The sequence below is a fragment of the Prionailurus bengalensis genome, chromosome A3 (assembly GCF_016509475.1).
Source record: "Prionailurus bengalensis isolate Pbe53 chromosome A3, Fcat_Pben_1.1_paternal_pri, whole genome shotgun sequence".
Taxonomy (NCBI): Eukaryota; Metazoa; Chordata; class Mammalia; order Carnivora; family Felidae; genus Prionailurus; species Prionailurus bengalensis.
In genome coordinates, this window is record NC_057354.1 from 57,394,119 (window position 1) to 57,410,809 (window position 16,691).

Sequence of the window (16,691 nt, forward strand, 5' to 3'; positions counted from 1 at the left end):
TTTTGAATCCCTGCGTCTTGGGAAAACTTGGGTCAAGACATGTTTCCTCAATGAACAAATTAATAATGAATAAACAAATAAATGAAAGCCCCCCCATAAAATATGCCCCATTATTCTTCAAAATGTTATCAAGAATGTTAGCCTCTGTATCTACAGTGCCTTCTTATGAAGACCAGGAGGAAATTTCTGAATACTGAAAGAAGTTGTGTTTCCATAGACCACTGCTGTTATTTTTAATCTTAGAGACACTATAAATTGTATCCTTTTGATAAATATTTATCAAATGCCTGTTTTAAGGCAGATTGCTGTGTCCCAGAATGATGGTAGTGAATAAAATGTGCTCTCTAACCTCAATGAGCTTATATTCTTATGACACCAAGAGTACTTCTGTCTCCACCCGGGTACCTGGAAAGCTCAGAGACAAATGTACAAAGGTGATGTCCCAGCTTCCCACACCCTTCCCAAGGTGCCTTCCTTAGTTTCCTTCCTGTGTGCCCCCGACTTTCTCTCCCACACACACTTGTTCAACATGTCATTTTATATATGTTTATGTAAGCTGCTTCAAGTACTTTTGAGAACAACATAAAGAATAAACAAGGAAACAAACATAGACACTTTGTGAAATCAGATATTAGAAAACATGATGTAACTGCCCCAGCCAAGAAAGCTGGTCTGGTTTTATTGTTCCATTCAAAAAGCTCCCTGAACTCTTTGGTCATCCCTGCCTTTTTCCTCTCATCCTGATCATTCTACTATCACAATTTCATTTGGAGAGCCTCCTGACTTTGTGGAAATAACTTTCCTTTTGGAGTCTTTGTCACTTAAAGAAATTGACAAAAACCTTTTTAATTTTTTTAATTAAAAAAAAAGTTTAAAAATCAACCTTCTAAAATCTAGAGTAAAGGAAGATCATTAGCACTCCAAGTTAGGGTGGTAAGTTTCCTTCTTGTTTTTTACAAGTTAAATAAAACTTGACAACCAAAGACTGGACAACTAAATAATGGAAGGCTTTGATCCACTATTTTGATCCAATGTCTTTTTTTTTTTTAAGTTAACTGTGTTTTTTTTTCAATTGGTAAATACACTGAAACTTAGCAGAAATCTCAAGTCATGATAATGAGCAAACATTCTTTTTTCTAAGGTCATAATTTCTAATCCTGATACTGTAATACTCTTAATTATCTCAAAATATCTAATTAAACTAAGCATTTTGAAAACAAAATTAATTCTGGTTCCCTTTAGCTTAAAAATATTCAAGAATGACAATACCCAGGACCTAAACATGGTAAACAAATTTGTAAAGAAATATGGGCCTACTTCAGAGATATTGTGAGTTTGGTTCTAGACCATGGCAATGAAATGAACAAATAACACAATAAAGCAAGCCAAATGAACTTTTTGGTTTCCCAGTTCGTATAAAGGTATGTTACACTATACTGTGGTCTTGTAAATGCGCAAGAGCATCATGTCTAAAAATACAATGTACATACCTTAATTAAAAGATACTTCATTGCAGGGTGCTTAGGTGGCTCAGTTGGTTGAGCATTTGACTTCAGCTCAGGTCATGAACTCACAGTTGGCGAGTTCCAGCCCCGCTTCAGATCCTTTGCCTCTCTCTTGCTCTTTCCCCCTCCCCTGCTCACACTCTCTCAAAAATAAATAAAACATTAAAAAAATATGCTAAGATATGCTGATCATTACCTGAGATTTCACATCGTGGTTATCTTTTAAGTGTGTTGGAGGGTCTTGTCCCCATGTTGATGGCTGCTGACTGATCAGGGTGGTTTGCTGAAGGCAATTTCTTAAAATAAGACAACAATAAAGTTTGCCACTGGGATTGATTCTTCCTGTCACAAGTGATTTCTCTGTAGCAGGCGATGCTATTTGATAGTATTTCATCCAGAGTAGAACTTCTTTCAAAACTGGAGTCCAGCTTCTCAAACTGCGGCTGTTGCTTTATCAACTAATTTTATGTGATATTGTAAGTCCTTTGTTGTCATTTCAACCATCTTCACAGTATCTTCACCAGGAGTAGATTCATCTGGAAAAAACAACAAAACAAAACAAAACAAAACAAACACTTTCTTAGTTCATCCATAAGAAGCAACTCCTCATCCATCAAAGTTTTATCATGATATCATGATATTGCAAAGTTTTATCATTGATATACAATTCAAGTATAATAATAATGAAAAAGTTTTAAAGACTGTGAGAATTACCAAAATCTGACACAGAGACATGCAGTGAGCAAATATTATTGGAAAAATGGCACCAACAGACTTATTCGATGTAGGGTTGCCACAAAGCACCAATTTGTAAAAAACCACCATGTCGTTAAAGCACAATAAAGTATACTCCAATAAAACAAAGTATGCCTGTATATAAATCAAACTCTCACAAACTTCTATAGACTGAGAATCCATTTTCCAAAAAAAAAACTGGAATGGTTTTCTAGAGACTTGGGGTTGAATTCTTTTTTGTCATGGAATAATATAGATCCACAATATTTATCTGCCATTCGAAAACCTCTGAAAACCAAAAGCTGTTGGTAAAACAGACCTACTGGGCATAAGTTTATATATAAATTATAGTGTGAATTTCTCATGTATTTTATTGCAGAAGTATGAATGTGTTTGATTATAGGGCTCCCCAGCTTACAATGAGGGTATTAGGTAATATATAACATATTACTTTTCCCCAAAATTATGACTTCTAAACACATCTGGCCCTAAGGGTTACAGTAAGGGACTGTGGGACCACAGCCCTAAACATAAGACAACAGACCTGAAACATCAATTGCTTCCCTATGATCATTATTGAAACAGATTGTTACTGCCAGTGAAACATTGCCATCTGTCTCTGTGACTCTACTGACCTTTTTAAGTTCTGTTTTTATCATGGTTCTTGGTTCTTGTGTGTGTTCCTCCTGACTACTCTCCCATCCACCAAGATGACAACAGGACCACATCCTGTAGTTTTAAGAGATTATTCACAGGCCTTGTCATCTTACACATAGTATGTAACAACAAATAAACTCACTGGACATTATTAGTGGTTCTGTTTTTGTTTACTGCTACACCCCTACCAACTTGAGGTAGGTGCTCGGGGGAGAAACTTAACTAACCAAATAAATAAGCCAGCAATCTTATGGAGGTGAACTGAATTGGGTTGAACACTGCCATCTGCTGGCCACAGGTAAAATTTGCATTCTCTGGTCCACTATGGTCAGTTGTGGGAATTTTTATATAATACAAATATTCTATAATACAAATACAAGATTTGCTGTTTTCACAATAGTATTTGATGCTGATCAGCCTTTACTAAGATGGTTCCACCAAAGTACCAAGGCCCTGATGAACAGCCTACACTGAACGCAACTGCAGCAAGATCCATTGCCTCACTCACCTCAATAATTTGGGCAGTTAGTATTCCATTAAATTGAGAGCTACTTACACAAGTAACTCACACAAAGGGGATTATATTACAATGACATCCTCTACTTTGAAAGGGAGTTCACTGTCTAGCTTCATAGAGCTCCATAAGGAACTCTATTAGTGAACTTAAGTGCATCAGCTCCTGAAAGAGGTAAAAAACTGAGAACTTATTTGTTAAAAACCTGCCTTCAACTGCAATAAAAACATAATAAACAATTTCAAAAACAAAACAGTGGACTAAAGGGGAAATATTTTTGATTTGTAAAACTAGATATCAAACAGATATAACTTATCAGAATGCATCTATTATACAAATATACATCTTAAAGAATTGCTACCTTGAATTTACTCATCCCTTTGTTTCCTTGCAATTCTCTCTTGAGGGTACATGCTACACTCCACATGCCAGAAACCTGTGAATAAAAAGTTTCCCTTCTCCTGTCCCTCAGTTGTGAAAGTGCTTTCCATGAATCTTGTGTGCCATGATTTGAATCTTCATATAGAGAAAGACATGTTTGTCTTGGCTCTGGGGTGTGTTGCCTTGTCCTTCCACACCTTGGCCACTGGTCTTCTTTCTCAGTAAAAATGAAGATGGTCTTTTCATTCCCACTTCAGATGACTTTCCCAAAGCAAGAGGCTCAAATGGGTTCAGCGTCTGCAAGCCAGTTCTGTGCCCCAAAGGAAAGACAATCCAATCCAGGAGTAAGAGAGTGCAGGGTGGGGAGACACATCCATATGACCTTTGGGCTACCAAGTCTCAAAGAGGAGAAATAGCTGGTGTTGCATTGGTGTGAAAATACAGTCAGAAGCTGTCCAGGGAGAGGCCGCTGTCTGCAGCACTGTTAAAGGTGCTGGTGGTTTCTGCATGGAGGGCTGCACAGACTTCTCTTCATGTTTTGCTCAGCCAAGTCCTTTAAGTTCTGTAGATTTAATTCCATAGGAAGTATGGGGTAAGCACTTGAAAATCAGGACATATCAGGATACTCAAATAACACAACAGCTAAATAACAAAAATGACCACAATGACAAATTAATAGCACCCAGCACTTACGTAGCGCTGGCTCTGTTCTAAGCACCGTTCTAAGTGCTTATTAACGCATTTAAACTTCACAATAACCCACTGTAATAAGTGCTATGATTTCCCCTATTTTATCAATAAGGAAACTGAGGCATCTCTCCATGGCAGGGTTTCTTATTATGCTAGTTTGTGTGCCCCCCAAAATTCATATGTTGAATCCTTAACCCCATTGTGACTTTCTTTGGATATAGTACTTGTTAGGATAAAATGAGGTCATAAGGGTGGGACCCTAAAGTGTTACCCCAGAACATAAAACTAAAGCCAGGAGTTAGATGCTCTTTGCAGACTGCAGTTCAATAGCAGTTGTCAAAGAATTATAGCAATGTAAAAAAAAAAAAAAAAAAAAAAAAAAAAAGGAGTAGGTTCCATTTTCATCTTGGAAATGTAGAAACTGGAAGGAACATTCTGCCACCTTTTCTACAAACAAAAGGTTAGACAAACTTTAAATGAATAGCTTTTCTTGAACCCATGAGAGAATTGAGATCTCAGGTAAACAACTAACCAATCTGTATCTCTTGGGAAAGACACGTGCCTCCAGGAAGAAAAAGGACCCATGCATATATAGTGGATCATGCTGACTGGCATGTAAGTTAGCTACAAATTCCTTATGAATTGCTACAGGCCAAGTGTGCCTAGCATAAAGATCTACCCATACACAGGGGGATTCCTATCAATTTGTTTCCATCAACAAACTCTTCCAGGTATTTCCAAAGACTGGGGAGAATCTCCATCCTCTCCTACCTCAGTATTGCCTGAGGCATCAGAAAAGTAGCCACTGCCAAACTCTACTGACAACTCTCCTGTGGAACAAAAGCCTATATCCGAATGGAGAAGAGCAACAAAATTGTCACCTTAGGGCATTAGAGAAAACCCTTTGTAGCTGAGAAAAACAAAAGGGTTTTTTTTTGTGTGTGTTGTGTGTGTGTGTGTGTGTGTGTGTGTGTGTGTGTGTTTTAAGCAAGAAAAAAAAGGAGGCAAAAAGAAAGGAAGGAAAGAAGGAAGCAAAGAAGAAACTTTACCCCAAGAGAGAAGCAGGAGTAAGTAGAGTGTGTAGGATTGATAGAACAGTGAGGATATTCTACATGACAGTATAATGCTGGATACATGCCTTTATGCATTTGTCCAAACCCGCAGACTGTACAACACAAAATGTAAACCATGGGCTTCGTGTGACCATGATGGGTCAATGCAAGTTCATTGATTATAACAAATATAAACTGTGGCACAGGATACTGATAATAGGGCAGGCTCTGCGTGTGTGGAGGCAGGGGATATGTAGGAACTCTTTATGTTCCATTTATTTTTTCTATTAACCTAAAACTGATCTGAAAAATAAAGTCTATTAAAGAAATCTCTCTCCCTAAGTGAGGAAATAGAATATGTGGTGTCAGGCCTAGCATACAGCAGAATGAAAATGTGAACACTTGTGAAGGCCACACCCCAAGCCTCAGGTTCACAGAGCCTGGCTAAGACATAGTCAGAACATCAGAGAACGCTCTCCTCTCCTGCCAGCCACCCACAAGCTAACACGTGTCCAAGTAGAAATAACAGTGGAATATACCTAGGAATTCCAAGAGAAATATGCTCTCTGAGGGACCGTGCAAAGCTGGTCAAGAGGACAGCAGATATAATAGGAAAACCCTCTAGCAAACTATGTGGAATTTCAGGTAGCTCTAGAGTAGTGTTTCCTAACTTTGGCACTACTGACATTATGTGCTGGATCATTTTTTGTTGTGGGTGCCGTCCTGTGACGTGCAAGATGTTCAGCATTATCTCTGGTCTCTACTCACCAGAGGCTAGTAGCAATAGTCCCAGGCAGTCCCAAATGTCCCCCAGAAAGCAAAATCATCCTCAGCTGAGAACCCCTGCACTCAAGACCATGAAGTCTATGGTACAGAGAGGGTAACCAGCAAAGTAATTACTGAGGGTAACTGGGCAACAACAAACTTCCAGCTCAGTCAAGCTCCTGACTAGATTAACACACACCTTCACACTGAAGGATCAGCAGAAGGAAAGTTGTGCTCACCTCCAAGTATATAAGCAAAATGCACACATATATTTATATTTATCTCACTAACTAGTATCCTATACAACATGCCAAGCATTTAACAAAAATATTACAGAACATGTGAAAAGCAAGAAGAAAATGGAGCCTGAGTTCCACTTCCAAAGTGGCAGCTTGAGGAGCTCCATGGATCCATTCCCCAATAACACAAGCATAACTGGTAAAAGCTATTTAAAACACTCAACCATTTACAGTCTGAGGAAATTGTCCTAAAGGACAATTACATAAACCAATGTAGAAACATTTAGTCAAAAATCTACTAAAAATTTGATACAAACAGCAAGAGTTCTTGACATTTGAGACATGGCCCACCCCCTTCCTCCCCTTCTCACAAAATACACAAAAATTTAATTCACTATGGATCAAAGGCCTAAACTGAAGAGCTGAACTATAAAGTTCTTAGAAAAAAAGTGAGCATAAATATTCATAACCATGGATTAGGCAATATCATTTTAGATATTACAACAAAAGCAAAAGCAATTAAGAGACAAAAAATAAACTGGACATCCTCAAAGTTAAAAACTATTGTTCATCAAAGAACACTATCAAGAAAGTGAAAAGACAACCTGTAGAATAGGATATTAATAATACACATATCCATATGGAGATATAATAATAATCCGTATAAGAGATTTACACCTAGAATATATAAGGAACTTTTACAATTCAATGATAAAAAGACAACCCAATTTAAAAATGGACAAAGTACCTGAACAGACATTTCTCCAAACAAGATATACAAAGAGCAAAAAGGCACATAAAAAGATGCTCAACAGTGCTGACCATCAGGAAAATGTAAATCCACACAACTACCACTAACTAATAAATGTTTGAGGACACAGAGAAATTAGAACTTCGATCCACTGCAGGTGGTAATATAAAACAATATAGCCAGTTTGACAGTTCTTCCGATGTTTAAACATAGAGTTACCACGAGCAATTCAACTTCAAGAAAAATAGAAACATGTATATACACAAAAATTTGTACACAAATGTTCATAGCAGTATTAAACCTGTATTATCCCCAAATTGGAACAAACCCAAATGTCTATTAATCAATGAATGGATAAATAAAATGTGGTCTATCCACACAATGAATGTTATTGGCATCCATGCTACCATAAGGACAAATCTTGAAATCAATATTAATAGAAGCTAGTCACAATGGAACACATATTGCATAATTCTATTTATTATGAAATGTCCAGAATAGGCAAATACATAGAGGTAGAAAGTAGATTAGTAGCCTCCTGGGGCCTAGGAGGGTTGGGGGTTTGCAGGGTGATGTCTAAGATGTGCAGGTTGTCTTTTCAGGATGACTACAATATTCTAAAAGTAAGTTTTGTGTTTTTAAATTTATGTATTTATTTTGAGAGAGAGAAGGAAGAGCAGGGGAGGAGCAGAAAGAGAGGAGAGAAAGAATCCCAACCAGGCTCCTTTCTGTCAGTGTGGAGATCGTCCCATGAGCTGAAATCAAGAGTCGACCTCTTAACCAATTGAGCCACCCAGACATCCCTAACCTAAAATTGATTGTGGTGATGATTGCACTATCCCATGAGTATTCTAAAAGCTCTTGAACTGTAGGTGTTAAATAGGCGAATGGTATAATATGTGAATTACCTTTTAAGAATGTTGTTGTAAAGGAAAAAACAAAGTCTGAAGAGACAAAATAATCATCATAACCAAGCCCAGACATAACCCAGATGTTGAATCTATCATAATATGGAATTAAAATAACAGATAAATATGTTAAAGATTATAATGGAAAAGGTAGACATTTAAGACTTGATATATATCTTCAGCAGAGATATGTAAACTATAAGACAGAATTGAATGCAAATCTAGACATCAAAACACAGTAGATGAAGATTGCCTTTATCAAATTCATCAGCATACGAAACACAGCCAAGGAAAGAAACATTGAACTTAAAGACAGATCAATAGAGATTACCCAAGTTGAAACGCAAAAAGAAAAAAGAGAAAAAAATAAAAATAAACAGAACACACCATTCAAAGTCTGATGGGCAGTAATAAATGGGTCTATGTATCACTGGAGTCCCAGCAGTAGAAGACAGAGAAGGGGGCAGAAGAAATATTTGAAAAATAATGGCTGAGAATTTTCCTAGATTGGAGATATACCAAACAACAGATCCAAGAAACTCAGAGAATATCAAGCAATATTAATACCAAAATAGAAAAAAAAAATAGACCTACCGTATTCAAACTGCTGAACATAAAAGACAAAGATAAAAATCCTAAAGGCAGCCACAGAAAAGAAGGCAAATTACCCAGAGGTTTAAGAGTTACAACAACTTTTCATTAGAAAACACAAGGGATGAAAAAACATGGAGTGAAATCTTTTAAGTGCTGGAAGAAGAAAAACCCACATGCCATACCAGAATTCTATACTTTTTAAAAGTGAAGGAAAAGGGGCCCCTAGATGGCTCAGTCGGTTGAGCCTCTGACTCTTGATTTTGGCTCAGGTCATGATTTCACAGTTCTTGAGTTTGAGCCCTACATCTGTGCTGACAGTGCAGAGCTGCTTGGGATTCTCTCTCTCTCTTCCCCTCCCCTGCTTGCGTGCGCTCTCTCTCAAAATAAATAAATACATAAACAAACAAACAAACAAACATGAAAGAAAGAAACTAGCAAACAAACACGGGAATGTACTGTGAAATCCATTCAATAGGGTTTCTCAAAAACCTATGAACAGGATTCTAAGGGATGAAGTAAAATTTTAAAGGTGAAACAAACAAACAAGTTCTACTCCTTGAATAGGTTCAGAGTTAGAAATCCACTGGCAACAGGTCTACTTAAAGGGCATTTGGCTAAAAGGTGAAGTATGTGAGAAGTTACCAGAAATCTCCTTGGCTAAATTCCTCAGGGTATGATTGATCTAAAGGTAACAAATGTCAAGAAGCACCTTGAGAATATGTAGGAGATAAATTCAGAAGAGGATCATTTAAAATACAGTAAAGTGATAATGGGGCACCTGGATAGCTGTCAGTTAAGCATCCAACTTCAGCTCAGGTCATGATCTTGCAGTTTGTGGATTCAAGTCCCACATTGGGCTTTGTACTGACAGTGCTCTCTTTCCCTCTCTCTCTCTCAAAATAATAAACTTTTTAAAAAGTTTAAAAAATAAGTAAAAGGAAGGAAAGTTTTAAAAAGTTTAACAAATAAATAAAAGGAAGGAAAATCAAGCCTTTTCATACAATATAGAGAATTCAGTGCCAGCAGACCTACATTTATAAGAAATGTGAAAGGAAGTTCTTCAAGAAAAGAGAATGTGATATGGATTAGAAAATTGGTTTCAAAGAAAGAAATTAAAATTGTTCTTCCTTTAGTGTCCTAAAATGTTAAGCTTAGATTGTTGATTTTAGATCTTTCTTCTGATACATGCATTGAATGTTATAAATTTCCCTCTGAGTGCCACAATTGTTCTATTTCACAATTCTGAGAAGTTGCATTTTTATTTAGTTGAAAATATTTTTTAATATCTTGTAAGACTTCATCTTTGACCCATGTGCTACTTAAAAGTATGTTGTTAGGGGTGCCTGGGTGGCTCAGTTAAGCGTCTCTTAACTTTGGCTCAGATCCTGATCTCAGTTTGTGGGTCTGAGCCATGTCAGGATCTGCGCTGACAGTATGGAGCCTGCTTGGGATTCTCTCTCTCTCCTTCTCTCTCTGCCCCCACTCCCTCGAAATAAATAAATAAACTTAAAAAAATGTATGTTGTTTATTTTCAAGGGTGTTGAAAATCTGGTAATTTTGTTATCAATTTCTAGTTTAAATCCATTGTGCATACTTTTTTTATTTTTCTAAAGTTGTTAAGGTATATATTAAGGCCCAGAATGTGGCCTCTTGGTGAATGTCAATGCAAACCTGAGATGAATGGGTATTCTGCAATGCTAGATGAAGTATTTCATAAATGTCAATTAGATTCCCTTGAATGTCGTTGTTGTTCTTTGGTTTTCTGCATTTTTCATATACAGCTCATGTAGGGTTTTAGTATTTATCCTGCTTTGTGTTCTCTGAGTCTTTTGTGGTATGGTCTCTGTCATCCATTTTGGGAAATTCTAGACCATTGTTACTTCAAATAATAATTCTCTTTCTTCTTCCTCTGGTATTCCAATTATGCATATCACATACTTTTTGAAATTGTCCCAACGGTCTTCAATATTCTGATATATTTTTAAAATTCATTATTTTTTTATCTTTGCTTTTCACTTTGGGCATTTTTTATTGACCTATCTTCAAACTCAAGGATTCTTTCCTGAGCTGAGTTCAGTCTACTGATAAGCACATCAAAGGCAATCTTCATTTCTGTTATAATGTTCTTGATTTCTATCATTTCCTTTCAATTCCTTTTTAGAGTTTTCATCTCTGCTTGCATTGTCCCTCTGTTCTTGCATGTTGTCTACTTTCCATAAGAGCCCTTAATGTATTAATCATAGTCACTTTAAGTCCTCTGATAATTATAAGGCCTGTGTCGTATGTGAGCCTAGTTCTGACGCTTGTCTCTTCAGACTCTTCATTCTTGCCCTTTAGCATGCATTTTAAATTTTTGTCAAAAGCCAGGCATGTACGTATTGGGGAATAGAAGCTCAAGTGATTAGGCTCTTAAAGTGAGGTTTTATATTAATATTGCTAGGAATTAGGCTGTATTTAATGTGTTTATAGCTGTAAGTTCCAGAGGCTTCAGTTTTCTCCAGTTCCCGTGTTTTTTTGTTTTTCCTGCTATATTTGGGTTTCCTTAGAAAGTCCTTAAATAGGGTGTGTCTTACATGTTTCTCAGTTGTAATGCACTCTTACTGAAGGTTTGTTGGTATTTTCATAAGGTGTAGGAGAGGGAAAACATTCTATAACCTTATGATTAAATCTCAACGCTTTAGTGGGTTTGAGTCTTTGGATTATGACTTTTGGAAGCATATGTTGGCCCCCTTTTATTCCCCCCTCCTTTTGTGTGAAATAAAATGTTAGAGGGTACTAGAGTTGTTTAATTGTCCTTTTTCAAGTCAGATAAGGCTCTGGTAGCTTACCTTAGATAATAAACCTTTGTTATAGACAATGCCCTCAGTGTATTTCAAAATGGTTAATTTTCCTGTGTTAATTTTTAAATTTTCTCCTCTCCCTGCTGAAAACATACAGGGACTTTTCTCAAACCCTCACCATAAAAATCTGGTGTGGAGCTTCTGTTGGTAAATACCATGAGAGTATGGGTATCCCTGAGACTGGGCCCCCAAGATTTAACTGTCATGCCAGTCAACTGTCAACCTCCAATAATTCATCAAAATTACAATGGAAGTGTTCCTGCGGGTTACTAGTTCCAGCAGCTTCTGCTGGTATTAAGCTGACTGTGTCTGTATTAGGCTCTCTCCAGATTCCCAGGTGATGGCTTACCCTGTGACATCAATTTTCAGATGTCTCCATTAAAAGTTATTTGTTTCAATTTCTCCATATTTTTTTACTTATGGTAAGAATGGAAGTGTCAACTTCCAAGTTCTTTACATGTTGGAGGTGAAACAAGAGTTCTGTGAAATCTTTACATGAATGGAATCCTACATGTATTCCTTTTCATCTTATCTCTTCAGTCAGCATAATTATTTTGAGATTCATCCATATTGTGGTATGAATTCATAGTACCTTATTGCTAAGCAGAACTCTACTGTATGGATTTACCACAATTTGTTTAGCAAGTTCACCTTTTGATGGATAGATTGTTTCCAGTTTGTGGCTACTACAAATAAAGTTTGTATGGACATCTGTGTACAAAACTCATTTTGGATATATGCTCTCATATATACTGTGTAAATATCTCCGAGTATAATTGAAGTATACATGGTAGGTGTATGTTTAACTGTTTAACTTTTTAAAGAAATTGCCCATCTCTTTCCAAAATGGATGTGGCATTTCATATTCCCATTGGAATTATTATTCCATATCCCTCCAACTCTTTTCATCTGTAGCCATTCTAATGACAAGCAGTTGTGTTTCAATGTAGTATACTACAAATGAGAGTAATATCTTAACAATATTCAGTCTTCCAGTTCATGTTCATGGTATATCTCTCCATTTATTTAGGTCCATTTTCATATCTCTCAGTGTATAGGTCTTTGTTGGGTGTTAAGTTTGATCTTATGCCATTTAAAAATTAAGTTAGCCTATTACCATTTCACAGATGCCAACAAAAGACATGAGACCCCTGCATAAGAGACAAAATACTTTATTACTCATGACGCAACAAACAGCAAAAACGCCAGCATGTTTATGCCAATTTCTCTTGCTTCCATATTCCAGGAGAGTGATGCAGCAGACCCATATGGATTCCACACAGATAGTGTTTTTTAATCACAACTCAGAAACACTCAGCTTGTTGGTAAGGACAAAGTAAGCTTTTCCTTTGATAAGTGAAAGGACATTACCTCATCTTTCAAGGTTACCAACTGTATAATCAGCTCTGAGAAAATGACACAAATGAAGGAATGGTGGGGCGCCCAGGTGGCCCAGTCGGCTGAGTGTCTGACCTTGGCTCAGGTCATGATCTTGTGGTTCGTGAGTTCAAGCCCTACATCAGGCTTGCTGCTGTCAGCATGGAGCCTGCTTCAGATCCTCTGTCTCCCTCTCTATCTGCCCTCCCCTGCTCGTTCTCTCTCTCTGTCTCTTAAAAATAAATAAAGCATTTTTAAAAATAAAAAAATTTAAAAAAAAAGAAAAGAAAGAAAAGAATGGTTAGAGGTTTACCACCTTGATGTGCCCACTAAGAAGCACAGGAATTCAACAGGTCCAAAGAGGATTTCTCTCTGCACATTTTTAGTCAACTTTATCCTTATTTCATATTTAATGTTTTCCTAACGATTTTCTTTTTAAACTCTAGTTTCTAATTATTCATTGCTAGGATATATAAAGAAAATTCCTTATTTGTACATTGACCTTGTATTTTGTAATCTCATTAAGCTTTTAGTTCTAGTAGATTTCTTACAGACCTCTTAGTATTTTCTATATAGATGACCAGGTGGTCTATGAAATATAGACAGTTTTATTTCTCTCTATAACAAATTTGGATGTCTTTATATCTTCTACTTACCTATTGCCCTTGGTTGAGACACTGATGAAACTCAATGGGAAGCCACCAGCCAGTGTGTCCGTGGAAATGGCTAGGAAATTACTTGCTATGGCACCTGGGAGGTTCACCTGGAAACCAGCTGGGATGTCAGTGGAATTTGCTGCTTGCATTGGGTGGCACTGAAACTTGCTGGGGCTAAGCACCAGTAAGTATTTCATACTCTTTTGGCTGCCACATACCACAGAAACAAGAAGAGAGAAAAGCACATTAGTCCCTCAGCACCTTCTACTAAAAAAGATTAACATTAGACCATCTAGTAATGGAGAAATTTTGACAGGGTTCTGCTCTAGTATCACAGAGCAGGACAATTATATGTATATTTGGGTTTGGAACTGAGATCAATCAATAATTTTGTCCATCCTTTGTCCAAATACATCCTTCCATTCATATTTCAGTTTCCATATAATTTTCCACCCAACAAAAAGGACACAGTCTCAACATTCACTGTATCTATTACTGACTATATTAATTGCTCCCCAATTTTAGTCACAATCACATTGAATATTATGCTACCTAAAGACTAAATTGCAAGGTTAACCTCCATCACTCACATATATAATTATCCTTGGAAGAAGACAGAAGGATAGCATATACAAATAATCATAACAGTCCTCACATCTGTAACTGGACATAAGGTCATAGTTGATATGATATCTATGGCTTTCTTCTTTGTGTCCTGTACCTTTTTTTTTAACTTTGAAAATATTTTTTTAAAGTTTATTTATTTTGAGAGAGAGGGAGGGCACAAGTGGGGAAGGGGCAGAGAGAGAGAGAGAAGAGAGAGAATCCCGAGCAGGCTCCACACTGTCAGCGTAAAGTCTAACACAGGGCTCGATTCTATGAACCATGAGACCATGGACTGAGCTGAATTTCATTTGCCCTCTGCTAAAACATCAACTGGTCAGTTATTCACCTCATGCAATGATGCAAGTCTTCATCAGTGAAGGGTCTGATTCTGTAATAGTTCTATTTTTGTTTGTATGTTGTGTGGTTTTCTACATACAGTCTTTCTTCATGCCATTGTACAACAACCCAATTTCTCCTTGGTAATCAGAATCGATCCATCACTCTAGCCAGTAGAATAACCCCTTCTTCTTCTTGGGTTAGTGGCATAAGGCCAAAGTGGCCAGGTGGTGGTCTCATCTTCTAATTCAACAGAACCTTTGTGAGGTCCCATAGTGGAAGCATTGCCCTCTTAGGATCAAAGGCCTCAAAACACAGGGTTCAAAGTAGCTGAGATGGCACTAATGGACTAAGTGAGTTACTAGGTGCAAGTGAGAGGAGTTATTCCCACTTTCACAATTTGATTCCTAAACTATGTCTTCTGGATATGGGGGAGACAGCACCATATAATGGTCTCTAATTCAAAGCAAATACTATATGCTTTAAGACAGAACTCCATTCTTTTAGGGTATCTAACACTGTAATTGAACCTTCAATAAGACATTATTTATTCAATTAGGCCAGCCTCTTCTTGGCGATGTGATATGTGCTAAGATCAGCGAATTCAATAAGGATGACCCCATTGCTTTACTTCCTTGGTAGTGAAACAAGTACACTGATCAGGAGCAATACTATGTGAAATACCACAAAGGAAGAGAAGATATGCTGTGAGGCCATGGACAGTGGTGTTGTCAAAAGCATCATGAACAGAGAAGGCAAATACATACGTAGAATATCAGTTTATTCCACTAAGGATCAATCTCTGCACCTTCCATAATAAGAGAGTTCTGATAACGGTCAATCTTACAGCAGACTGATCCCCCAGGGAATGGTAGCATAGCGGGAATTAAATGTTGGTCTTTGCTGTTGGCATATCAGGCATTGAAGATGCATCGAAGAGTAAAACCATGCTACTGAGCCTGTGTATAGCCTCCATCTTTGCAACTCTTGCTACTTTGCCATGGACTCTTTCTTCTAGGGTTTTTATGGTTTCATGTCTCACATTTAGATCCTTAATCCATTTTGAGTTTATTTTTGTATGTAGTGTAAGAAAATGATCCTGTCTCGTTCTTCTGCATGCAGCTGTCCCAAGGGACAACATTTTAAGCACACCTTTCAAAGGATAACAGGCCTGCTATGTTAACTCTTCTCTGCACAGTAGTTAGGGTAGTTAGGTGATAGATGGGCACTAAGTCTCTAACGATCTCCCCTGGTAAACATTTCATACGTGTCATAACTCATAACTGGAGAAATTAATTATATCCTGTGTGACTCCACTGGGATGGGACACTTGGAGGTTCGTTACTATTTTCCTTTAGACTTTGTCCCATGCAAGTCACTTTGCTGATTTTGCTTTGTGTCATTTTCCTGTAATAAATCTCAGCTATAGGTGTATGACTATATACTGAGTCTGGTGAGTTGTCCTAGAAAATCACTGCATCAAGTATATAGTACTCAGGATTACCAGTACAGCTCCATTTTTACTGATGGTGCACAGTGGCATTTTGAGCTCCGATGAATTAGTGTAAATCTGAAGCCAGTGTCTAATAATTCTCCAAAGATCTGGGTATTTCCTTTTTCATAATTCCCATTCTAATAACAGTTGCAGGCTCCACAGGGGAAAGTTTGGAGGAAGACTTATGGTATATACTCATGTGAATGCTTCAAGATTCCACCTAAGGTTACCTAGACTCCCCTTGAGTCAAGGGGCTCTGTGAATTGATTTGTGTCTAGTATTGGGTAAGAGGCTGTGATTCTCCTATAGCAAATCAAGTTAGGATTTTGGGTACCAAATCTAGAGTTTTTTTCTGTTATATAACATAAGCAATACTCTAGTAGGTTATTTCATTCCTAGGGATATTACAGTCAACTAGCCATAGTAAAAGATTCCTGAAGGCCAAGGCATTCTGATCACTGGTACATGTTACCTCTTACAGTAAATGTGCCCACCTTGTCTTTGATGTCAAAGTGGTGCCATCTGGCCTCTAATAATCTGGGATCTTATTACCTCCGTTTAAACTAGGGATATCACCTCAAAAGCAGTAT

General features: G+C 37.3%; 1 protein-coding gene across 1 annotated transcript in view; it reads right to left on the reverse strand.

Moving 5' to 3' along the window:
* TMEM182 (transmembrane protein 182) overlaps positions 1–16,691 on the reverse strand; it is a 76,482-nt gene that overhangs the window by 57,652 nt on the left and 2,139 nt on the right. The window contains exons 2-3 of the mRNA XM_043603053.1: positions 13,665–13,871; positions 1,702–2,041 (exon numbers count right to left, since the gene is read on the reverse strand). Coding sequence (XP_043458988.1) covers positions 1,702–1,899 — 198 coding nt within the window. The 5' untranslated portion in view covers positions 1,900–2,041; positions 13,665–13,871. The remainder of the gene's footprint in view (positions 1–1,701; positions 2,042–13,664; positions 13,872–16,691) is intronic.